The sequence below is a fragment of the Peromyscus leucopus genome, chromosome 8b, assembly GCF_004664715.2.
Source record: "Peromyscus leucopus breed LL Stock chromosome 8b, UCI_PerLeu_2.1, whole genome shotgun sequence".
In the NCBI taxonomy this organism is placed as follows: Eukaryota; Metazoa; Chordata; class Mammalia; order Rodentia; family Cricetidae; genus Peromyscus; species Peromyscus leucopus.
The window spans coordinates 98,809,964-98,835,185 of record NC_051086.1 but is presented as its reverse complement, the minus strand read 5'-3'; the positions used below and the strand labels follow the sequence as shown (position 1 = coordinate 98,835,185).

The 25,222-nt window shown below is 51.0% G+C and overlaps 1 protein-coding gene across 1 annotated transcript; it reads right to left on the bottom strand.

Annotated features, from left to right (window-relative positions):
* Positions 1 to 607: 607 nt before the first annotated feature.
* Positions 608 to 22,724, bottom strand: LOC114690469 (protein tweety homolog 2). The gene is made up of 11 exons (XM_037200600.1): positions 22,390 to 22,724; positions 18,208 to 18,303; positions 17,707 to 17,779; positions 12,877 to 12,946; positions 12,557 to 12,612; positions 11,805 to 11,897; positions 11,443 to 11,535; positions 10,113 to 10,255; positions 9,344 to 9,529; positions 8,318 to 8,396; positions 608 to 724 (listed from the first exon to the last, which is right to left on the bottom strand). The coding sequence occupies exons 1-11, from the start codon at positions 22,587 to 22,589 to the stop codon at positions 650 to 652; spliced, it is 1,164 nt and encodes a 387-aa protein (XP_037056495.1). The 5' UTR covers positions 22,590 to 22,724; the 3' UTR covers positions 608 to 649.
* Positions 22,725 to 25,222: the final 2,498 nt, after the last annotated feature.

The following is a 25,222-nucleotide window of genomic DNA, read 5'->3' as shown; positions in this document are numbered from 1 at the left end:
TGTTCCCACCTGCAGCTGAGACCTGGCTCTGGAATGGAGGTGGCTGGTGGAGGTTAGGGGCAGAGCGTGGCAGGCTTTCTCTCATGCTCCTGCCCAAGGCTGCCAGGCTGCAGTGCCCAGCTTGAGGCCACCAATCCCCTCTGGGAAGTACTCTTAATGCTATCCTTCTCCGGTCTAGGCAGAGTCTGTGTGGTCCCAGAATGTGGTTCCTGGACCATGTGTTCTAACACATCTCCAATTGTTACCTGCTAGGAACCGAGAACAGAGTAGCTAGAAGGTGTGTGGCCTGGGCTTAGGGCCACACTAACAAGAGGCAGGGGCCCAGTGGCAGGACCTTGAGAGAATAGAGCTCTTAGGCTGGTGGTCCCCTCCTCACTGCCACTTCTCATCTGCTGAGGGTGGGACTTAAGGGAGCTGAACCAGGCAGCTGGTTCTGGGACAGCAGCCGAGTCCTGGGGAGTTCTAGGATGGAGAGCTTGGCCGGAGAGGCTGGTCTTGTATCCACCTGTGGTCAGGAGTCCCAACTGTGTCTCGGCAGGCACAGGCGCCTGCTGGTCCAGGAACTTTCAGTTTCTGTTACAGAAACATAGCTGCGGTCTGCATCGTTGAGAGCCAAGCTGGCAGGAGGAGGCAGGTGCCCTGAAAGTTGCTAGGATGGGAACTCGTAGTGTCTCAGGTGGTCATCCGCCACGGACATGTAGGTGGCCCTCATGCTGGGAGAGTACTGCGGAGGGAAGGAGGGACAGTCAGAACAGGGCACAGCTCGCTGCTGGGTCAACCTGACGTTATAATCTGCCTCCCCCTCTGTTGATGCTGGTTCCACCCATGCACTCAACTAACTTTGAATCAAAGCTACTAAAAAACAAACAAACAAACAAACAAAGAAAAGAAAAATGCCTGTATTGAGCATGTATGCACTTTCTGGTTTTCTTCTATTGTTTCTGTTACTTGTTTATTTAGACAGGGTCTTACTTTGTAGTCCAGCATAGCCCAGAACTCCCTATGTAGTCAGGCTAGACTCCAGCTCAAAAGGGTCTTTTTTTGGTCCCAGCTTCCAGAGAGCTGGGATTATGTGTGTGTGTCACCACACCCAGAGGCAATGAAGCACCGATCTGCAAAGTCACACGGCATTAGTTATTCTATGTAACCTGGCCGTGATCCTGAACATATCAAACAGCACATCGTTTTATATGAGAAGCCTGAGCATCCACGGAGTTTGGTATCCTTGGGATTCCTGGAGCCAGTCCTCTGTGGACATTGAGGGAGCAACTGTACTAGCAATGGTGCTGAGAACAGAGGATGACAACCCCGCTAGGCACAGCAGCCAGACAGCGTGCCTATCACAAGGTATCATGTAGTTTGGGGGAATACCAGGGTGGCTTGAGAAGCTTCATGTCCACTGACGCTTCTCAGGTGACATCCATCAGGGCCCCAGGCTGTAGCCTCCAGCATAGCATGCACACAGAGTGCAGGGATGGCCCTTCCTCCACCCCCAGCACCCGGGCTGCACTCGCACTGAGGCACAGCACTGGGCTGTATCAGATGCACCAGCGAAGTTCGGAGCGGTTAGCTAGCGGCCAGCAGACGGAGGGGCTCAGGTCCGAATCCCAAGAACGCATCATACGTGTGTAGCTGCCATCTACCTTGGTTTTGTTGTTGTTTTTGTTTGTTTTGTTTTTTTTCAGACAAGTTCTTTCATTAACCTAAAGCTTGGCCAGTAGGTGAGGATGGTTGGCCAGTGAACCCCAGGGATTCACCCATCTCCACTTCTCTAGTGTTGAGAGTACAGTAGACTACCATACCGAGCTTCTTATAATGAAGGTATACATTTTTATATATTATTTTTATGCTTTTTATAATTCTGGAGGCTTGAATTCAGGTTGTCATAAGGCATGCCCTTTACTGACTGAACTTTTATCCAGTCCCTATCTCTACATTTTACCTTCCCCGTGTCTTCGGCAGAGGTCTTCTAACCTCTCCTGACCTCTCTTTTCCCACTTGAAAAACAGACTTAAAATTATTCAGCCAGACCCTTTCTATAAGAGTTCTCAAATATCTAGGGAGTTTAAAAGTTCCGATGCTCAGTCCACACCCACCAAGTTTTTTGTTGTTGTTGTTGTTTGTTTTTTTTCTGTATTGAGGTAGGACACAGGAAGTAGAAAACCAAACTTTTCAAAGTGTCACCAACAGTTTGAAAGCGCTGCTCTGGCAGTTCCGGAATTGAAGATGCTGGGACGCATGTGTAAGCGCAGCAGACCCAGCTAGTGCTCTCTTCTGACACAGGGCTTCTCCTTCCATCTCCTGTGCCCAGAACAGAGACCCTTGACACACAACCCCAGAGTCAGCATTTCCGTTTCTTCTAAAAAAAGGTTAGATTTATTTTATGTGTAGGAATGTTTTCCATTTGCTCCACGTGTGTACCTGGCCTGCAAAGGTCAGAAGAGGACATCAGAGCCCCTGGAACTGGAGTAACAGATGTTGTAAGCCATCACGTGGGTTCTGGGAACTGAACTTGAGACCTCTGCAAGAGCAGACAGTGCTACTTGCCACTGACCCACCTCTTTAGCTGTGAGACTCTACATCTATCCCCTTCCTTCCTTCCTTCCTTCCTTCCTTCCTTCCTTCCTTCCTTCCTTCTTCCTCCCTCCCTCCCTCCCTCCCTCCCTCCCTCCCTCCCTTCCTTCCTTCCTTCCTTATGGTTTTTTGAGACAGGGTTTCGGGTTTCTCTGCTTAATAGTCCTGACATCTACTTTGTAGACCAGGCTAGCCTCAGACTTGCAGAGATCCTCCTGCCTCTGCCTTCCGAGTGCTGGGATTAAAGGTGTGCACCACCACCGCCGCTGCTGCTGGGCCAAAGATTCTGCATTTATTTTTTTATTATTATTATTTGTTTTATGTTGTTTTGTTTTTTAGACAGGGTTTCTCTGTGTATTTTGGTGGCTGTCCTGGATCTCACTCTGTAGACCAGGCTGGCCTTGAACTCACAGAGATCCACCTGCCTCGGCCTCCCGAGTGCTGGGATTAAAGGCGTGCGCCACCACTGCCTGGCAGAGTGTGCAATTTCTTAACAAGCTCATTACTGCTTCTGGTCTGTTGACCATAGGAACAGAGACATTTCTGAGGTCTAGGTCACACACAGCAGCAAGCATGTCACTTGGGATAGGATGAGGAGGAGAAAGGGGCACGAAGCCCTTCAGGTAGCCCAGTGCATCTCTATGAGGTGATCTTGTCTCTCAGATACACGTACAATATCTAATGATGGTCCAGTTGTCATAGCTAGGGCAGGATTGGGGATGGGATACTCTGGACATCTATAAAGCAGAAGCCAGATAAGCATCCCACAATGCACAGGTCAGCTACAACACACCGGACCATCCTGTCCATCAGAGCATGAGGACTGCTGAGCCAGGCAGCCTGAGAGTAGTGGTTCTCCACTTTGGCTCCCAGGCCAGCAGCATCAGCTTTGCCTGGGAACAGGCTAGACATGTAAGTCCCTGGGTCCCACCTTAGATTCCACAAGCCCTTTAACAGTTTCCAGTGTGCATACAAGCATGAGACCCTCCCCCTGAAAGCAATGCTCCCCAAACTTGCCTGTTAAGTGTATTAGACTTCAATCTCCCAGGCCACTTTCCTGGGAGGGTCTGTTTCTGAGTCTGAGGAGAACCCCCGTGCTGCTATTATTACAGGAAAATGACAAGGGGTCACTGCTTTGGACTGGGAATCGAACCTGAGTCCTGCACTGGGCCAGACTGAAATTCAACATGGAGTCACTCATGCTAAAGTACTGCACGAGTGAGGTTTCCCCAAAATGGGTCAGTTTCAAGCAGGGTGATCATGAGGTTCCCTCTGCTTTAATCCTTACCCAATGATAAGGATTACAAGGATCTCTTTTACAAGACAGGACTTTGAAAAGACCAATCAGAATTTTGTCCCTTGTTTCTGCTTTCCTTGGTCCTTTGCTGTCTGTAAAACCCATCTCTCGGGCTGGAGAGATGGCTCAGCGGTTAAGAGCACTAACTGTTCTTCCAGAGGTCCTGAGTTCAATTCCCAGCAACCACGTGGTGGCTCACAACCATCTGTAATGAGATCTGGTGCCCTCTTCTGGCCTGCAAACATACATACTGTATACATAATAAATAAATAAATCTTAAAAAAACAAAAACAAAAAACAAAAAACAAAAAACAAAAACATCTCTCAGGGCTGGGGTATAGCTTGGTGGTAGACGGACAGAGCATGTGTGAGGTCCTGAGTCCTAGTCCTCAGCACCCAAACGAACCCAAAATAAAACTTTTCTATCCTTTCAGGGATTACATCAATACTGCCATTTTATGGGATGGGAGAGTTTAGAATTGAAGATAAAGCCAGAGAAGATCTTGAACTCAGGAATTTTTACAATCACTCTGGGTTATTTTTGTTGGGGTCTAAGAAAGGGTCTGGAAACACAAGAGAGATTCCCTGGAGACAGAGCTACGGGGAAGACACTCTCCTTTGGTGGCCTTGCTTCTTCTCACTCACCCCCTAACTCTGGTGACTTTTTTGGAGGGAGGCGGAGGAACAGGCGGGACCCTGTCCACCTCACAGCTTGTGCTAAGAGTTCAGACAGCACATAGGGGTTAAGGGTGGCCAGCTGTGCCGTCTGCCCTGAGGCAGATGCCCACACCCTCATCCTGCCTGTTTACATGGTCAACAACATCAGTACCCATCTCTAGAAGTCCCTAGCAGGGGCAGAGGGTAGGAATCTTCCCCCGGAGCTGGCTGAGATGGGGCAGCTGGTAATCCCCTTTGCCAAGGCCGTGAGGGCTGTCCTGTCCTCCAGCCTTGCAAATAAGGTCAGCTATTGTTTACCTCAGCTAAGGACATGGAGAGTGGCCGGATTGTCTCAAACAGAAGGTAACCTAAAAATCACTTTTATTCACCATCACAGTATAGTGATTAATTCCATTTCCCAAGTGGCAGATTTTCCCAAACCATGTTTGGCTTAGATTAATAATAAAGTCAGTCTGTGTCCCTGGGGCCTGGCAGCTGGAGGGAGATAGAAAGATCTAGAAAGCTGACTAGCAGAAGGCAGGGTGGGATTTTAAAGGTGCCTCTAAGTCACTACTACATAAACCATGGGAGTGGCATGCCTGTGAAGCCCGCACTTGGGGGTAGGGAGCATCAGAAGGGCAAGATCAGTCTCAGCTACACAGGGAGCCATGAGTTAAGATCAGGCTATATGAGACCCTGCTTAAAAATATTAATAAGGGGGCTGGAGAGATGGCTCAGAGATTAAGAGCACCTGGTGCTCTTCTAGAGGACCAGAGTTCAATTTCCCAGCATCTATCTCAGGGAGTTCATAACTCCAGTTCCAAGAGATAAGACTCCTTCTTCTGCCCTTCCTGTGCGTGTACGCACTCTCTGTCTCTGTCTCTCTCTGTCTCTCTGTCTCTCTCTCTCACACACACACAAATAAAATTACAGTAATGAAGAAAAGTAAGTAAGGTTTTCAGGGGAAAACACGGAAGTAGAGTTATAGGAAGGAAAAGCAGGATTTGTTGCGGCGGGCTTTGCCCGGGGCAGGCCAGGGGTGCTGCTAACTGCCCATCTGTGTACTCCCTGGCTTCCCAGGGCCGAGGTCCACTTCACTGGTCCCTGGTATTCAGTACTTCTACCTTATCAGTCCATGGTCCCCCTTGAAACTACCTGGATGGGCAGGTGGAATGCCTCCATGGGGGAGACTCTGGACAAGAAGTCTACCCACTCTCCTCAGGGACTTCTGCCCAGGCCTTTTCTTTCTTTTTTCTTTTTGGTTTTTCAAGACAGGGTTTACCTGTGTTGTTTTGGTGCCTGTCCTGGATCTCACTCTGTAGACCAGGCTGGCCTTAAACTCACAGAGAGAGATCCGCCTGGCTCTGCTGGGATTAAAGGCGTGTGCCACCACCGCCCAGCATCCCAGGCCTTTTCTTATAAATGCCACACCTCTGTGGAGAAGTTTAAAAAAAAAATCCAGTCTGCGGTTTACTATCCACTATCACTTTTACAATGACCCATCCCCCTATGCTCAGGCATGTGCCATCAGCATCCCTATTCTACACACAGGAGAACCGAGGTACAGAGAGGCAGAGGCCATGCCCCAGGTGACAGAGGCCACAAGATAGAAGCTGGGATTTGAACCAGGCACCTGGGCACCAGAGTCCACACGGTTCCTACCTGCAGCTCTCTGCCGTAGCAATAATCCTGGGCTCCGTGGATGCTACTCTGGGAATATTTAGCATATTAAACAGCATAGTGTTTCCTCCACTTGCCCATTCACCCAGCACATCCTGGGCCCCCACCCTGGTACTGCTTCTTGGTTGGAAGTGGTAGAGAAGTCGAGAGGCACAGACCTCATGTGGGCACAGCTCTGGGGGCGTCCGAGTTTTTGCTGGGGTGACTGGTAGCAGTTGTCCTGGGTAGGCCACCGCAGCACCACTCTGACCGACTACAGTCAGGCCCCAGGATTAAGGGGGACACAAACTATGAAGAAATGGGCCGGGGCTGCAGGTCGGGGGCTTAGCAACAACGGACCACTTGCTCACGAGGCCCTGGCTCCACCCTAGACCAAAGCCTCAAGGAATCTCTTAAACTTTCCCTGGTCCAAAACGGAAAGGAGAAGACAGTAGAACAGGGCTCTAGTCTCAGCACCTGGGAGGTGGAGGCAGGAGGATCAGGAGTTCAAGGTCATCTTCAACCACGTGAGACCCAAAAGGAAGGGAAGTGTGCCGGTTACCTTTCTGTCAGTTTGACTCACGCTAGAGTCATCTGAAAAGAGCGAAGCTCGGCTGAGAAAATGCCTCCATCCGACTGGCCTGTGGGCACGTCTGGGGGGGGCATTTGGTTGATTGGCGAGTGCTACCTGAGGGCTCAGCCTACTGACTGTGGCCCCACTTCAGGGCAGGTGGTCCTGGGTTCTATAAGAAAGCAGCTGAGCAAGCCATGAGGGGCAAGCCTGGGAGCAGAGTTCCTCCATGGCCTCTTCATCAGCTCCTGCGTGAGCTCCCTCAATGATGGACTAGGATGAGGACATGTAAGCCGAATAACCCTTTCCTTTCCAGTTGCCTTTGGTTCATGTGTTTATCACAGTAGTAGGAAGCAAAACTAGGACAGACAGGAAAGACAGAAAGATGGACAGGAAAGAGACCCTCTTTTCCTCCTGCATTTATCCTTTTTAGGAAAAATACTGTAAGTGACTCTTCTCCTCGGGATCAAACCCAGGGCACCTGACACACTAAGCAAGTGCTCTACCACTGACCTAACTCAGCCTTAACCTTTTTAAAAGGTGGAAGAGGGGCTGGAGAGATGGCTCAGTTGTTAGGAGCACTGGCTGCTCTTCCAGAGGACCCAGGTTCAATTCTCAGCACCCACATGGTGTTTTAAAACCACCTGTGACTCCAGCTTCTGGGGATCTGATGGACTCTCCTGGCCTCCACAGGTACTAGGCATGTACACAGGTCACAGACATATGTAAAAACCCCAAGCACATCAAATAAATAAATATGTAAGTAAATAAAGTAAGTAAACAAGTAAATAACAAATAAATAAATAAAAGCAGAAACAATTTCCTTCTGGTCTTACAATGCAAGAATAATTTTTTTTTTTCTTTTTCATTTTTTCCTTTGGAAGTAGGATCTCCTACATTTCAGGATGGTCTTGAACTTGTTCTGTGTGAGCTTGAACTTCTTGAACCATCACACCTAGTTTTACAAGGTGCTGGATTTGAACCCAAGACTTCATGCATGCTAGGCAGGGACTCTACCAAACTGATCCTAGCCCTAGGAGCAGTTTCTTGAGGGCTGTATAAAGGCCATTATCACAGAAGACACCCCTCCCCAGTGATAGCTTGGGTGCCTCCTCAGTGACAGCTTGGGTGCCTAGCTCCAAGTTGGAGCTCCCTGACTGTCATGTGATATGAGAAATTTGCTTTTCCCTCTGAGTAAAAACAATGACCAACCAAGCATGGCTACCCTAACTACCATGTGGATTTACGATAGGCCAGTGTAACAAATGCTGTCGCTGGTCCTCTTGACTAAAGATAGAGGCCATTTATCTTGAGGACAGTTGTGCAATGGACCATACCCAGGAGGCCATCTAACAGGGTGAGATTGCCTTGTGTCTTTATGGTCTGGGTAGCTGATGGCCCATGACATGTGTGGCAGTCTGCTTTAATGCCTGTTTAATAGAAAAGCTGTTGACTTCTTTTCTATCTCTGTGGGGATCACGAACTGAGTTGACAGGTTTTATCTTTGAAGTCCCTGACAGGGACCAGGGCAGTGACTTTGCCACAGAAGGAATACTTACTGTGGGTGGAGGGGAACCTCTCCCGATGAGTGGCACGTTCTCGTATCGTGGGTTCCCTCCGAAGAGTATGGCCTGGTTCCTGCAGGAAGAGAGGCGAGATCGGGTGTGTGTGCAGGAACTTGTGCTCATGGGAGGCGAGGGTGGTGGTGGTGGCAGGTGGAGGTGGATACGATGGAGGGGTTGTGGGCGGGCCAGTAAAGGACCAAGAGCTGAGTGTGGTGGCTTACGCCTGTAATCCCAGTACTCGGGGGGAGAGGGAGCACAGTTTAAGCAGCTGTATGAGACTGCCTCAAAAATTAAAAAAGTAGCCGGGCGGTGGTGGCGCACACCTTTAATCCCAGCACTCGGGAGGCAGAGCCAGGCGGATCTCTGTGAGTTCAAGGCCAGCCTGGGCTACCAAGTGAGTCCCAGGAAAGGCGCAAAGCTGCACAGAGAAACCCTGTCTCGAAAAAGCCAAAAAAAAAAAAAAAAATTTAAAAAGTAAATAAAAGGAAAGAACACTCAAGAGCAGTGGTCCTCAACCTTCCTAATGCTGCGACCCTGTAATATAGTTCCTGATGTTGTGGTGACCCCCCCAACAGTAAATTTACTTCATTGCTACTTCATAACTGTGATTTTGCTACTGCTATGAATTGTAACGTAAATGTCTGATATGCAGGATATCTGACATTCCACAGATTGAGAACCACCGCTCCAGGGGGACCAGGGAAGAGGCCGCTAACAAGGGACAGATGCCAGGAGCACCATGGCTTGGAGAAGTGCAGCTTCTCGGGCCTGGGACTGACCTGGGAGCTTGGGACAAAAGTCCTCGACTTGACACCTGTAGTGTGCTTTTCTCCAGCATGCATGGCTGTGGAGGGTGACTAGATACTCCTATTGGGCAACCCATGACCTCTGATGCCTTCCATCCTGCCTGTGTTTTGGGGGACCAAACACTCTGTCTATAAACCCAACTTCACTCCAGGGCTGGGAAAGCCATGCTGCCCAGCCTGGGCATGAGAGCCTCAGGGGCGCTACTGTGCGTACATGTACTCGGAGACAGGGGCATTGGAGATGGTCTGGGCGGGAGGCTGAAGGCTGCACTGGCTGCCAAGGCCGCTGCTGTAGCTGCAGAAACTGTGTAGTTGCCCTCTCATTGGGTTGTGGGCTGCGATGCGTCGAGCTTGGGGGTTGAAAGGGTCATCGTCGTCAATGTCATCATAGTCTCTGTCCCTAGAACAAGATGTAGAAGTTGGCCAGCCATGAGGGGTGAGGCAAAAGGCCATGGAGTCCTATTATGTTCCTCAATCTCTCTTCCTAGGACACTCTCAGGCCATGTGCATCTTCTTCAGCATCTACAAAAGCATGGTTCTCAGAGGTACAACTTACTCCACCTGACCCCAATTCCATAGCTACCTCTTCCAGGCAGTGCACCATACTGGCTGCATACATGGTGGTGGGGAGGGGGTCCACTCACTCTACCTTGTCCATCCAATCTAATCTCTGTCTCTCTCCATAAGGAGCCTGTAAGTTCCATCTTAACAGTAATATCTTTGACCCTCCCTGCCATTTTCTGGGGCTGCTCTCTCATCATGTCACCTTGCAAAGTCTTGACTAGGAAAAAGAGTGAGGGATATTGGGCACTGTCAGGAGGGTTACTTTTGCAGGGACCTATTTTAACCCTGGAGAAATCCAGCCAGCCTGCTGGGCTGAATGCTGGACCTTTTGCTGCCTTCGTCTTGGGTGACCAGCTCATTGGTGCCCCCCGCAGAAAACCTCCATACTTCACAGGGCCACCTCTTTTCTGGGATGATACCTGTTGATGAAGTATTTCCATGCCTGAGGCCCTGCACAGGTCAGGGTGGAGAAAGCCAGGGCTGCCAGGATGGAGAAGAGACCAAGGAACAGCAGGCCCTCAATGCCATCGTAGCAGATACCAGTGAGGGCGTCCAGGTAGTCCTGGGGAAATAGGGGCATGTCACTGCAGAGGGATAAGTGGCAAAGCCTGGGATCTGAGCCCTTCCATGGAAGCCCCTCTTCTTCCTGCCTTTGCCTACCATCTTCTGGTTGCTCCCCACCCAAAGCACAGTTGGCTGCCTTTTAGGGTCCCCACTCTAGAGACACCTGACAATTCCTTGGGACAGACTGCTCTACAAAGATTTGTTGACCTCCTACTGTACCTGAGTCTGACTTCAAACCAAACATATGAGGTGGTAGCTAGTTGTGGAACTGGAAACAGGTTACACCCATAACTCTTTCATTTAAGAAAAAGTTTATTATTTTATGTCTAAGTGTATACAATGTGTGTGTGTGAGTGTGGGCATACATGGGCTGTAGCACATGTGTTTATTCTAAATCTATATGGTTGTGGAAGATGTTGACATACATTGGCTCACTGCTTGGGGATGAGGTGCTCATATACTCCCAGTGTCCCTTGCATTATTGTATGTATATGAGGTTAGGTTTTTGGGTCTTTTTTGTTTGTTTGTTTGTTTTTGTTTTTTAGACAGGATCTCACTATGTAGCCCTAGATGACCTGGAACTCACAGAGATCCACCTGCCTCTGCTTCCCAAGTGCTGGGTATTAAAAAGATGTGGCATCATGTCTGGCTTTCCTTCTCTCTCTTTCTCTCTGAGATAGAGCTTCACTATATAGTCCAGGTGGTCTTAAATTCATGATCCTCTTGCCTCAGCTTCTAAGTACTGGGACTACAAACATGCACCAGCATGTCTGGTACATTGTATCCTGGCAATGAGATTGAAACACTGACTTGCAAGACAAGGAGATGGATGGGTTGACCAGATGGCTAGGAGTCTAGGCAATGGGTAACTGTATATTCACTCTTTAGGTCAGTCAGTGGGTAACTATATATTTATCATTTAGGTCAGGGTCTTCCAATGCTCTAAAACTAACTTGCCCAGCCTTCCTTGGTTTTTATCCTAAGTTCTGGGGTACTCCCCTGCATCTGTCAGAGAGAATCAAGAAGCCAGGCACCTCCTTCCACTTCTCACTACTTGGCTTCAACCTCATTCCTGGGCCTGAAGGGAGCCCAGGGGCTCTTTTTCCTAGGTCTTTGCTGGCTTCTCTCTAGGAACATGTGCCCTGCTGGTGTACCCTACACCCTCCACAGTCAGCCACCTAGTACCTTGTGCAGGCCTCGGCAATCCAGCATGGCAGTCAGCTGGTGCAGGCTGGTCTCAGAAGAGTTTAGCAGAATCTGGATGCCAAGAAGGTCTTTCTGAAGTAGGAGGAAGAAAAGAGGAGGCAGAGTGAGCAAATGGGGAGGGCGTGCATACAAGATTACAAACAGCAGCTGTGCAAAGAGGCCTTTTGATAAGAGGAAAGGGCCGAGCCGCGGGGAGCGGGGCATGCACAGCTGGCAGAAAGCTCACCCAAACCTGGCTGGGTACAGGTCGGAGTGTGGCAGAGGAAAGGGTGGATGGGGGTGGGGTTCAACTAGGGCTCTCCTCCTCCCAACACAGCTGCGGTGAGTGGCAGCCCCCTTACCTCTGCTGTAGGAAAGAGGGGTACAGCAAACTGCAGCAGGCCTACAACTTGGATCTGCATGGTGGTCAGTGAGCGCTGGAAGACGGTCAATGACTGGGTGGAGAGACCACAGCCTCCCATGAGAATCCATTCCCCACAAGTCCCACAGCTACCAGCAGGCTTATCCCCCGCTAGCCACACCACCATCAGGCAAAGGTATAGGAAGGGCAGGTTGTACCCACTGTGAAGGGCTTCTTGGACTCTGAATTCAGGGGACAGGCACAAGGAACTGGATTCCATTGGTGTGGGAACACCGGACCTTAACTCATAGAAGAAAACTGTTCCCTAGCATTCAGATCCCGAGCCATCTGGTCAACCCAACCACTACGGCATGATTATGCTCCTCCCCCATAAGATGTCTTTCACCACATCCCTCAGGCATTTTAAGAGCTCCACAGTCCTCTTGCTTCTCACTGCTCAGATGTGGTCCTCATATGACATTGGACTTGTCATGGAGCTTGTGAGAAAAGCAGAACCTTGGGATGCTGTGGGATGTAGCTCTCCAGGGAGGTGAACACTTGTGAGCATAGGAGGAAGGTATAGAATGCAATAACCAAGAGTGAAGCCCCCTTCAGAGGATGGCTGAGAGAGGGGCCACAGTGAAGCAATGCCCAGCTGTCCACCATCCTGGTATGTGGTGGGGCTCAGGGTCCAGAGAGAGGGAGGTGATGAGGGACTGTGGGAAGGGTGGGGGTGTGCTAGGGTGGCTGTACCTGCTGGAAGGGGCTGCTTAGGCTCTGACTGCAATGCAGGTAGTAGCGGGTCACCTCTGCAAAGCAACAGCATCAGTGTCAGGAAGCTCACAGGAAACCAGGCCCTCTGCCCGCACAGTGGTCCAGCCCCCTCCCTTCTTTCCTCAAGCTCCCAAAGAAGGCAGTTTTCCAGAACGCGGCCCAGTGGTCTAGAGAAACCTAAGTCTGGGGTAGGGAGACGCTTGGTGACTACAGGAAGAGGTAAAGTGTAGGTAGTTGGAGCATATAGGCTTAGCCTGAGCTTGGGGAATGGTAAGGACACAGGCCCCAGAGGACATTACCTGAGCTGATCTGGTTCCGGGTGTTGTTTAAGATGTAGATGTCAGGAGCCATGCAGAAGTCACTGGTGCTCTGAGTCATGGAGATAGGAGTGGGTAGAGGAAGGTCAGACCCTTGGGCACCGGCAGGAGTGAGCCTGGCTCCTGTCGCCCTGGTCACTTGATCTCTAGCTCAGTCCAGGGCAGAAAAGAGGCTGGATGCCAGATTATCGGGTTTGAATCCTGGCTCTGTCCTTTCCTACCTGTCACCTTGGACAAGTTGTTCCTTTTGTGTCTGAGTAGTCTCACCTACTATGTGGACACGATGACACCGTTCACCCCACATATGACTATTAATCCAGGGGCAGCTGCAGGTGTAAGTCAGGGGTGGTTTTCCTTTGCTCTCCGGCTTATCTGCTCTTCTCAATGTATTCTTGCCATTGCCAAGCTGCACACTCCGTTGGTCAACCTATGGAAGGTCCCCAACTTGCTTTTCTTTTTTAAACAAAACAAAACAGAATCTAATGATGTAGCTCTAGTTATCCTGGAGTTTACTATGTAGATCAGTCTGGCCTTGAACTCACAGAGCTTGGCTTGCCCTCTGCCTTCTGAGGGCTGGGATTAAAGGTGTGCACCACCATGCCTGGCTCCGACTTGCCATCTGAAGGGTGAGACTAGGAAGAAGTTCATCTTGGGGCCTGTGGGGCCAAGTTTCCATTGCTGAGACCAGGGGCAGGGAGTCAGTGGAACAGGGTTGAAGTTGGAGCATGGCCTGCCTGAGTACTACGAAGGCCAGTATGGCTGCATGAAGGAGGAGTGGCAGGGGGTGCCATGCTCTGAGCCTAGAGCTGATATAGGGTGCCGTGGAGAACTGGGGAAAAGGGGCACTCCGCCTTTCAGAGCGGCCAGGGCAAACTCTGGCTCCGATGCCCCATCCTAAGAGGCTACCCACTTCTCTGATGCATGATCCCTGAGCATGGAGCTCCTTCAGGTGGTTCTGCGACATGAGGGGCACTCTGTCCATTGCAGCATCACCCCTCACCCACTGAATCAATACACAGGTTTTGAGCTCTTCCTAGATGTAGGCATGGCTTTAGGACTAGCACTTGTCAGGGGCATGGGTTTGTGTCCGAGAGTAAAAAATGTGTGTGTGGCGGGGAGCGTTGGGGATCAATAGGCTCCTCTAGATTCAAAACTTCTCCAGAGCACCCTGACATTCATCTCCTTCCGCACACAAACACGACCACCCTCCTCCCAACATGTGCAATCACCCACATGCACTCAGGACTGCAGAGGATGGTTTTATATACAAACCACTAACATACATAATAAATCAGCAAGCCTATTATTATCAGTTAGAGCTGCAGCGCCAGCAGCCCCGGCGTGTGCCCTCACCCCTTGGCTGGAATAGCAGAGGTGGGGAGCCAGGCTGGGGTTGCTGGAGAGAAGCCTTGGTAAACAGAGTAAGGTCATTGTCTTTGAGTCACACCTCAAAAAGCCTAGGATCCAAAGAGGGGGAACCAGGAACCCCTTTATGAGGCTTTACCAATGCTGAGGCTTCTCTTCCTTCTCTGCTTAGGCCAGGCCTGAGCTTTAACCCACATCTCCTGGGAAAGTGGGTTAAGATATCGTGGGGTACATGGCTTACTGTGAGAGGCCAAATCTATCAATGAAGGTGATAGTGTGTGTGTGCAGCATGTGTGTGCATAGGCATACATGTGTCTATGCATTATGAGTCCATACATTATTCATTCAATGGGAAATAGGATGAAGGGTGACCAGTGCAAGTAGGATGGGTGGGAGAAGCTGCCAGAGGCTAGCTCAGGTGAGCTAGCCCAGGTGACGGCTGAGCCTGTAGGAAGTTCCCGATTATCTGAAGGGGTCATCCCTGTGACCCGCACATGGTGAGAACTGTGTTAGAAGCCAAGATGGCTACAACACATTGAACTACACAGATGTCACTGTGTGCCGTCTGAGGCACCGGGTACTATCATTCTCCCCATTTTACGCAGGAGAAAACTGAGGCATGGAGAACTTCAGTAACTTTCAGGAGGTTCTGCTGGGAAGGGGTGAAGGGATGACATGGCTAAGGCTGGGGGCTCTAGCAGCTACGCTCCTGCCTCTGACCCTGGAGGTGGGCCCGCTGCCCTTCAGGCCTGCGTGCTCTGGGAGTGTTCTGTCCCCCCTCCTGCAGCCAGAGCAGTGTGGAGACTCCTCACCAACTCCTGATCTCTTCCTTCTTGGCCCTGCCTCTCCTCTGTCCCAAGAGCCCCAGCACCTCAAGTTTGTGGCTCTTACTGACGACATTGGGGTGGCCAGGAGGGCCGGCAACGAGGGCCTAGGGCCACAGGTCTGGAGGCTCTGAGCTTGGTTCCCCCATTCCCGCCTTCCCTCCACTCAGCATGCCCCGGAATAGTCTGTGTCCATACTCTGTCCTATGGATGCCCTGCCTGTTGGGCAGGTTGGGGGAAGGGTGATGGTGTGAATCTGGCCCCACTGCCCTCAAAATAGGCCCCAGAGGGCAGGGTGGCAGTGCAGGAACACAAAAGCTCTGCACAATGACCCCTTGACAGCTGGTGGCCTCCCCCCACCCTCCACAGCTCCTCTTTACCCCTTTTCCTATTAAAATGCCACAGCAGCCTCAGCTCTGTCAAAGACCCATTCAGCGCCCTCACACCCGCCTCTCCTGCACAAGGGCCTTAGGAAAGGAATTAGGGAAATGGCACGGCTCCCAGCTCCCTGGCATTCCGTGGCACCCGGCTGCAGATGAAACAGCCCGTGGGTTCCTTGAACGGCAAGATGCCTGATGGGAGAAGCCCCTGCTGGGAGGGAGCCAGCTCCCAAGGGCAGCTCACGGTGGCAAGCTGGATGCCATTTCTTCTTCAAAAGGCAGAGGCTGTCCGAAGTGGGACCCAGCCCCACAGGCTCGGCACGGAAAGCTTCCCTGCGCCGGCACTTGTCTCTGGAGAAGAGGCTGCCAGCCAGGCAGCTGTGCCCATCACTCTGGGCAGCGGAGCCCCGCCCCACACTGTTTACAAGCTCCCAGCTCCAAAGGCCACCAGGATGCCTGAGCCCAGCCTGGGCTCCAGCACTGTCTTTTTGGCATCAGTCCTTGCTTGGTGTGTGGTCACAGCACAGAACGGGGAGATGAGAAATACCCACACTTCCTTGTGTTTTTGTTGGCTTCGAGATAGGATCTCACGTAACCCAAACTGTCTTAAACTTACAAACCTCCAGCCCTTAACCCGCCTCAAGTGCTGGGATAACAAATGGGCACTATCATGGCCAGCTGATGCAGTGCTGACGATAGAACCCAGGGTGTGGTCTGTGTCAGCAAGCACCTCACTAACTGAGCGTCCCCAGCCCTCCCTATCGCTTTTTACAGTACCAGGGCTCAAACCTGCAGCTTCTTACTAGGCAAAGGTTCTGCCTCTGGGCTGTTTCCAGGGCTACCCTCCCCCACTTAGATTTATTTTATGTGTATGAGGTGTGTGTGTGTGTGTGTGTGTGTGTGTGTGTGTGTGTGTGTGTGTGTGTAGTGTGTCTGCTGTCCTGTCCAGAGGTCAGAAGAGGGCATAGAATCCTCTGGAATTGGAGTTATTGACGTTGCAAGTCATCCCGTGGGTGCTGGGAATGGAACCTGGGTCCTCTGCAGGAGCAGAAGGTGCTTTTAGCTGTCTCTCCAGCCCCACAGCCTCCCAGCCCCTTTTAAAGACAGGCCTTACTAAGTTGCTCGGGCTGGACTTAAATTCATTCTGTAGCTCACACAGGCCTTTGATTTGCAATCCTCCTGCCTCAGTCTCCAGAGTAGCTGTGGCCATAGGCTTGGGTCACCAGCACTGGTTCATTAGTACTTCTGAATCAGCCTCTATCAAAAGTGGCAGAGCCAGGTGGCACCAGGGGCTGTTTACCCTGTGGGTATGATGGACAAAGTGCCCAGGACCAGAGCTCCTAGCCAAGGACACCAGGCAAGGTGTGATGTGGGTAAGGAGGATCAGGAGCAGACCGCGGGGTTGGCTTACAGCCCTCAAATCAGAGTGGTCCCTTGAAACCTCCTAGTACAGTGCATCTTCCCCAGCACATGGCAGTGGTGCCCATGTGCATGCATGTTCGCACAGGCACACGGCCACATACACACAGAGAGCCAGCACCTATAACTCGTGATTCACACCATGTCACGATGATGATCCGCCTACAAGTTCATCTTCCACTGAGTGACTGTCAACACGGAACATCATGCCCCCTGAGTTTACAGCCCAAGGAACACAGCAGACCCCCTTTCCCCCTCTTCCCCCCTCCCCCGCCCCCCCCACCCCACTGAGTGAGTGAGTGCTCAGGCAGCTCAGCTCCAAGATCAATGATTTTTTAAAATATATCCTCATACAGGAAGCCCCTCACTTTTCCACAACATTTGAGACATCACATTCAGAAGCACACACGTGTGCATTTCAGAGCACGTGTTGAGTGTAAGGGCAACGGGAGTGCAGGGACAGAAGGTAGGAGATGCCACCTTCTACGTACCTGGTGTCTGGGGGGTGGTAGAGGAACCCACCCAGCTTCCACCAGGTTAGCTCTTCACACTCACACGGAAGCTACCTGGCCACCCACTCATTCTCTGCATGCCCAAACAAGCAGTGTGTCTTGTCTTGGCTCTGTCCCCCAAGCCCTGTAACTTTGGACAAACCCCTCCCTGTCTCTGAGCCAGGCCAAAGCGATCCAAGCCTCTTTAGTTCTAAGCCTCTGGGATGGTAGGTAAGGGGCTGAGCCCAAAGCTGGCCTGTCGGGGTCTTTGAACAGGGCAGGACAGACGGACTGCCTTGGTTAGACCAGCCACCCCCCATCTCCTCCACTCACCACTGCTGCGGCGGTGTCAGCAGCCAGGGAAGCCCAGCTGAGGATCAGGGTCAGTACTCCACAGCACAGCATGCTAGGAGAGAGGCAGACACTCTGGGGTCTCCGAAGGGTGGACAGCAGGGGGTCATTTGGAGAACAGTCATCCTACCTGAATTCAGCATCCTTTCTCCCAGCCAGAGTGGTCATGCACTGACCCCCTACCCCACCCCACCTCTGCCATGCACTGACCCCTACCCCACCCCACCTCTGCCATGCACTGACTACTCCCACCCCCACCCCACCTCTGCTAACAGCTAGGAGAGGGCTGTGGATCCCAGCACAGAGACAGCTGGAGTGTGGGACACTGGACACACAAGGAGCTCCTGCCTGCAAGGGAGCTGGGTGCTGAGGAGGGGTATCCCGGCTACCACCATTCTCAGGGCCTGGCTAGGCCTTCGCTTCTTTCTAGAGGTGGCTCCTAGTTCAACTCTTGGCTTCAGGACCATAAACAGGGCTACTCACGAGGCTAGAAGACACTTAGAGCGCCTGGCCAGTCCCAAGCAGGTGACAAGGCAGATGACCAGGTCCAGGATGAAAAGAAGGAGGTAGGAGAGCCACCTGGATGGAGGCAAAGAGAAGATGAGGATCGGCAGAGCAGATCCCCCCCATACACACACACACCTGCTGCCCTTGGGAGGCCAGAACAGCAACCCAAGCCAGTGGGAGCATGGAAGCACAGGATAGCGATCCAGAGGCTGCGGGTCCTCAGGGGCTCAAGGAGCTGCACCTGGAACTCTCCTACCCTTCATCTTAACCATCTGGTGGAATACCTACACCAGTACTGGGCGCTAGAACTTTCCATCATGGTGGAAACAGTCTAGATCTCTATTGTCCACGCTATCCACCACAGATGCCTGCTGAGAACCTGAGATGTGAATTATGTAAGGGAGAAAATGAGGCCAAGTGTGGTGGCAGACACCTGGAATTCCAGTTCTTGTGAGTTCCAGGCTAGCCTGGGCTATACAGCAATCTCAGCCTACTCCCACGAAGGATATGAATGTCTCAGTTTACTCAATATCACTATTTTTATGACACTGGGGAGCAAGTCCAGGGCCTCATACATGCTAACCAGAGTTCTGCCATTGAGTACAGCCCTGTCCCCCAGCCAAAATTTTAATACACTTTGACATACATAGTTAGAAGTGCCATTGTGGACTGCATGGCTCTGTCTCTGCAGCTCCCAGCTGCTTAGCTTTGTTTCTAGAACCTTCAGAGGGCAGATGGTAAGGCCTGACATTACAGTCACAGATCTGAGAGAACCCCCGAGAGGCCCCTTCTTTGCTGGAGGGCTGCCTGCCTGGGCCGAGGCCTCCCATCTTTGCACACCTAGCCTGTGTGGATTCACAATGTAGTATGCCACAGAGGTTTCTTCAACCAGCATTTGTGCCAGACACTGAGCTTGGAGTCATGATGCCCGTGTGAGAAGGCTTGCTCCTGACTATCAGGGAGTTCAGATGGAGCGAGGGTCAGTATACCCTCATCTAACTTCTGGACCTCCCCCCTGAGCTTCTGGAGAAAGCTGTCCTATACCAACTAGAGACTGTGGCATGGCGCTTTCCTCACATTTTTTTGTTTTTAAAGTTGGGGTTTCATGTATTCCAGGGTAGCTTCAAAGTCGCTATGTAGCCAAGGATGATCTTTAACTTGCGATTCTTCGCTTTCACTGTCTAGGTGCTGGGATTACCGGCATGCACCACCACACATGTTATGTAGTGCTGGGGACTGGACGTCAGGGTGCAAGTAGGACACGATATGACTGACAGAAAGTGACAAGAGGCTCTGAGGAAGATAGAACAAGTTGGAGGTCCCCAGAAGCCAAATCAGATTCTGTCTTTGTGAATGGAGGTTTGATGCTTAAAAGAAGGGGCTTAATTGAAACCCTTGGCCCCCAAACAGAGCAACAGGTACCCCAGGGCAGGTCTCTGGGGTCCCAGAAATGGGGCTATGGCTTTGGGACATGTATAGAGCTTGCCTGCCATTTCCTGGAGGCTACCAAGGAGCCAATTTTCTTAAGGTGAGTTGAAAGGAACTTTGGAATCCATCTAGTGTTAGTGTCTTCTGCTACAGATGAGAAGGTCAAGACTCACGGTGGCTAAGATTTCCAGAGCTTCATGGAAACCTTACACTCTCCTTCCTTCTAGAGACATAGCCCCCCCCCCCAAACCCTCCAAAACATGGGTTCCACACTCCCAACCTAAAGATGGGTTGCTCCTTCCGTATTCTCTCCCATCTGCAGGAAATCCACATGCAGACGGGCTCCTGACCCCTCCACAGATGTGCTTTCACAACTCCTGTATCGACTGCTGCCTGTGTGAGCCGTTCCTAGAAGCAGCTCCTGGGCGGATGTGTTCTCCCAGAGGAGCCCCTGGGAACTGGGGGAGGGAGCTCTCACCATGAACTTGGCTTTTGCCTGATGAACTAATGCTGCTGGATTCACCCCTCACCCCACCACATCCGGCATCTGCAAGCCAGTGTCTACATCTCAGCCCCAGGCAGTAACTCTGCACGTTATCTCCTCTGAGCTGGATCTGGACATGTCTCCCCAGTAAAGTGCTCCGATGGGAGTGGATGGCCGGCATAAGAATGGTTGGAAAGCCTTTCTGGGAAGGCTCCCCAAGAAGCCTGTGAGCTACAAACACAAGCAGAGTTGGGAAGTGACCCTCAGCATTGGGGAGCTGCAGGGGCCTGTTGAACTCTTCTTGCTCCTTAATCTGATCTGAATAGGAAGCCTCTTTTGATATATAAAATCTTTACGCATTTCATAATGGTCTTTACTAAAATGCCCACAGGATCAGCCAGATGCACTCAAGGAAAGGAGCCACGTCAATAAGGACACCCCCTAGGGATATTCCACTCGTTCTGATATGGTGGCAGATCATCTCCTCAGAGCTGGCAGTTCCTTTCGGTCCCCTGGGGAGGAAGGCATTTTGCCTATGTCTTAGAAGAGTAACACCAAGAGCCCTTCCATCTAGAATATCTGACATCAAGGAAACTCGAGGTCTGGGGGGGGGCATGGAAGCACCCCCTGGATCCTGAAGTCCCACATAGAACTTGGGACTGGGTGAGTGCTTCCCTTTGGGAAAGGGAGTCTGATGGGGGAGGCTTTGAGCATTTCCTCTGGACTCAGCCCAGCAGCAGCCTGCTGGGTGGGGCTTTATGATATAATAAGATACAAATCCAGAAAACTATGAGCACACTGTGCAATGTGGGGGCAGAGGCTCTGATCTTCCTCAAAGCTTGGAGAGGTGCCAAGTCATTTGGGCGAGGGACACTTGTCATGCAAGACCCACAAATCTGTTCCACCCTGTGTCTGTGATACTGGACTAGTGACCCTTTGGGCACAATGATGTGCGTGTCACACATGCACACACATTATAAGAGTGCATGCTACCACTGGGATGAAGGTCAGCCTAGGACAGAGACAGCTGTCTCCTTCCTTGGCTCTCAACAGTGACTCTTCTGAGACCCTGTGTTCGGGAGGAGGGCAGCCAGTCTGTGTCTAAGACTGAGTTTAGTGACTTCACCAGGGATGGGGTTACAGATGGACATAAAGAGATGCTACCGGCTGGACGAGACAGAGATGAGTTTGGATACCTAAGTGAGGTGCTGTGGTCATTAATCTTGATTGTCAACTTGATGGGACTTAGACTCACCTAGGAGACAAATCTCTGGGCACATCTGAGAAAGATTTTTTTTTTTAAACTATGTGTGTGTGTGTGTACACATACATGTCACAATACATGTATAGGTCAGAGGACAACTTGCAGAAGCCAATTTTCCCTTTCCATCATGTGGGGTTCTGGAATTGAACTCAGGTTGTCAAACTTGAGGTCTTTACCAGCTAAATTATTTCAACAGCCCAAGATTTTTTAGATTATATTAATTGAGGTAATATGCTGGCTGGTTTTATGTCTACTTGACACAAGCTGAAGTCATCCGAGGGGAGGGAACCTCAATTGAGAAAATGCCTTCACAAGGTCAGGCTGTAGGCAGTCCTGTAGAACATTTTCTTAATTAGTGATCGATGGGGGAGGGCCCAGTCCATTGTGGGTGGTGCCATTCCTGGCCTGGTGGTCCTGGGTTCTATAAGAAAGCAGGCTGAGCAAGCCATGGGGAGCAAGCCAGTAAGCAGCACCCCTCCATGGCTTCTGCATCAGCTCCTGCCTCCAGGTTCCTGCCCTGCTTGATTTCCTGCCCCAACTTTCTTTGATGATGAACAGATGTGGAAGTATAAACCGAATAAGCCCTTTCCTCTCCAAGTTGCTTTTTGGTTATGGAGTTTCATCACAGCAATAGTCACCCTGACTAAAACAGGTGGGAAGAGCCACTGAATAATAAGGACAAAGCTTCCTGACAGGGGATGTCTGGGACCAGCTGCCTCAGGCCCCTTCCTGTTGCCATGGCATCCCCATCATAATGGACCACACTCTCAAGCTGTGAGCCCAAATGCCCTCCTCTTCCTTCCTTCCGTTGCTTGTGTCGATATTTAGCGACAGCAAAGAGAAAAGTACATAATAGATGTAGAGGTGAGGGGCGCCCCTCAGCACAGCATCGCTGAGGTGCTACGCAGTGAGGCCGTGGGGAGTGGCTGGGTCTGCATCTATCACTCTACTTGTCTCTCCCACTGCTTCCCCGGTTCCTCACCTGTAGTGTTCCACATAGGCAGTCTGGTGGGACAGCTCAGTCAGCTGCATGGTGACCTCCCTCCACACGGGCAGTCCCGAGAGCTGGTTGACAACGTTGCCTGCCATCTGCTGCATGAACTTCAGGGTCTGGATGTAGTCGCCCCGAGCAGCGAAGATCTCGTTGAGCCGGGCCAGGTGCTGTTCTAGGTCTACCTTCATCTTCTGGGTGTTTCCAGACACCTAAGGGAGGTAAGGAAGGGGCTCGGGTCTGGTCCTGGGAGAGCTACTGAGAAGGTCTCTGCAGGGAGAAGCAGCAATTGGCCAGCTGGGCTTGAAGGGCTGTTTCACACTGACACACCCTGGGAGCTCATGAGCCTGCTGCCCCAGGGAAGTGGCCAAGGACAGAGGTCCTGTGCCTACTGCCATCTCCTGGGTCTGGAATGTTCCCCAAAGATCCATGTTAAAGGCGTGGCCACAAATGGTGATATGGAAAGTGGTAGAATGTTTAAGAGGTGGTTAGGTCTGTGATGGGACTTCAGGCCATTGGGGAGTACCCTTCCTCAAAAAAGACACTGGAATTCTTTCTTTGCTTCTGTATACACTGAAGTGAGCAGCTCTGCCCATCCCATGGGCTTACCATGGCCTCTCAGATCAAAGGCTCCAAAGCAAAACAAGCCCCTTTCCTTCCCTGTCTCTCAATTTCATTTTAAAAAATGTTTTATTTTTGAGACAGGTAGCCCAGGCTGGACCCCAACTTGCTATGAAGTTGAGAATGACTTTGAGCTCCTGATCCTCCTGCCTCCACCTCCCAAGTGCTGGGATTACAGGTGTCCAAACCTTCTTCTTCATCAATCTCAGCGGTTTGTTATAGTGCTGGAAGGCTGACCCCTAGACACACAGCCTGGTCACATCTGACCCTGCTGTTCTAGCTTTCCCCAGCTTTGGCTCTCCAATCCAAGCCTCACCGCAGCCTGGGGTTCTCTAATCTGAAAATGCAAATCTTCTTAGCACGCTAGCAGTAAACTGTACAAATAACTCCAAATATAAACCCAAGCCCCTAGACTCTGAAATCCCAAACATTTCAGGTCTCCCGAATTTCAGAGAGGTGGGGCTCAACTTGGACTCCAAATAGGGGAACCAAATGGATTCATTTTTCTTCCCTGAACATTCTCCTAAAGTTTGAATCACTTTGGATTTTGAAATCAAAGACTTAGCGCCCCAGGCTGCCACCTTGTGCTTTAGTCCAATAGGGCTCCCAGGCGCCCTACAAGATAAAGGGTTTGTCTCTCAGCTAGAATCAGCTCATAGTGTCCCAACCGCAAGGCAAGGCAGAACAATGGGGCCTTGAAAACGGAGAACAGATGCTGTCTCCTCCCAGCCTGGCCCTGGGACAAGGAGGAGGAAATGAGTGTCTTCTCTTGGGCTCCTGTCCCCCCAACTCCCAGGATGTCTGTCCTGCTAGGTGGGCATAGAGGCACCTGTCCTTTGCTTTGACCTTAAGCGGACCCCGGATGAACATCTGTCTATACAGACAGAAACGAAAGGATGATGGCAGTGGCTGTCCTTGTCTGTTCCTAGACAAGGGGCAAGGTGCGGCTTATATTGCAAATGTCATACTCAGGCGGCCACCAGGCTTGGGGACACAGCCCCACAGCCATCTGAGCAGAGACAGCACATGGGCGGCTGGATGAAGAAGGGCTTTGTTTCTGTTTTATTTTGTTTTCAGAGTCTCAATAATTGCCCAGGCTAGCCTGGAACTGGCTACGTAGTCCAGTTAGACCTTGAATTTGAGATCCTCCTGCCCCAACTTCTGGAAGAGCTGGGACTGAAGGACTATGCTGCCAAGGTCCGGCTTTGCCGCCTTGACACTGTCATACACAAGCAGCTGAAAGAGGCCAGGGTGCCTGGCTGATCCTTACCCAGCAGTCTTAGCTCCCACAGCCTGCGGGATAAAGGCACAGAAGAGGGGCAGGGGAGGGCACAGCAATGGAGCCCAGGAGAGCGTTCTGAGCTCGGGAATCATGGGAACTTGACATTAACCTTGTGCCTTTTCATGTCTTCCCTACACTGTGACTTCCTGATTCTAGTAGAGAGAATGGCTCTCTGTTTCTCTCTGCGTCAACACTTCTTCCGTTTTCTGGTGTCAACTGAGCTCTTAGGAGATGGGGACAGACTGAAACAGCAAGACAGAGACAGCTAACTGGGCATGCTGGCTCATGCCTGCAGAATCCCAGCACTTGGGAGGCTGAGACAGGAGGATTGCCTTGAAGTCAAGGCCAGACTGTATTACAGGCAAGCCCTTGTCTAAAAAACAACAACAACAAAAGTCTCCCAAAACAAAAAAAGAGAATTAAAAATTTGTCTTAGACTTTTTCAAGCTCTCTATCCCCCAATTGTATGTGTGTGCGTGCGTGCGTGCGTGCGTGTGTGTGTGTGTGTGTGTGTGTGTGTGTGTGTGTTGACACAGTGTCTCATGCAGCCTACAATGATCTTGAACTCCTGATCCTTCTGCATCAATCCCCTGAGTCCTGGGATTATAGGCCTATGCCACCAAGCCTGGCATTTTGGTTTGTTACATCAAGGGTGACCTTAAGAACAGACAAGGCAAGGTTGGGCGTGTAGTTCAATTGGTAGAGTGCTTGCCTAGGATGCAGGAGGCCCTGGCTTTGACTTGAAGCATCCAACAAATTGGGTGTGGTACTGAACACCATAGTTTCAGCACTCAGACAGAGGCAGGAGTTTAAGGTCATCCTTGGCTATATAGGGAGTTTGAGGCCAGCTTGAGCTATCAGTGACACTGACTCAAAAACAAACAAACAAACAAACAAACAAGAAAACAAACAAGTCCCTCC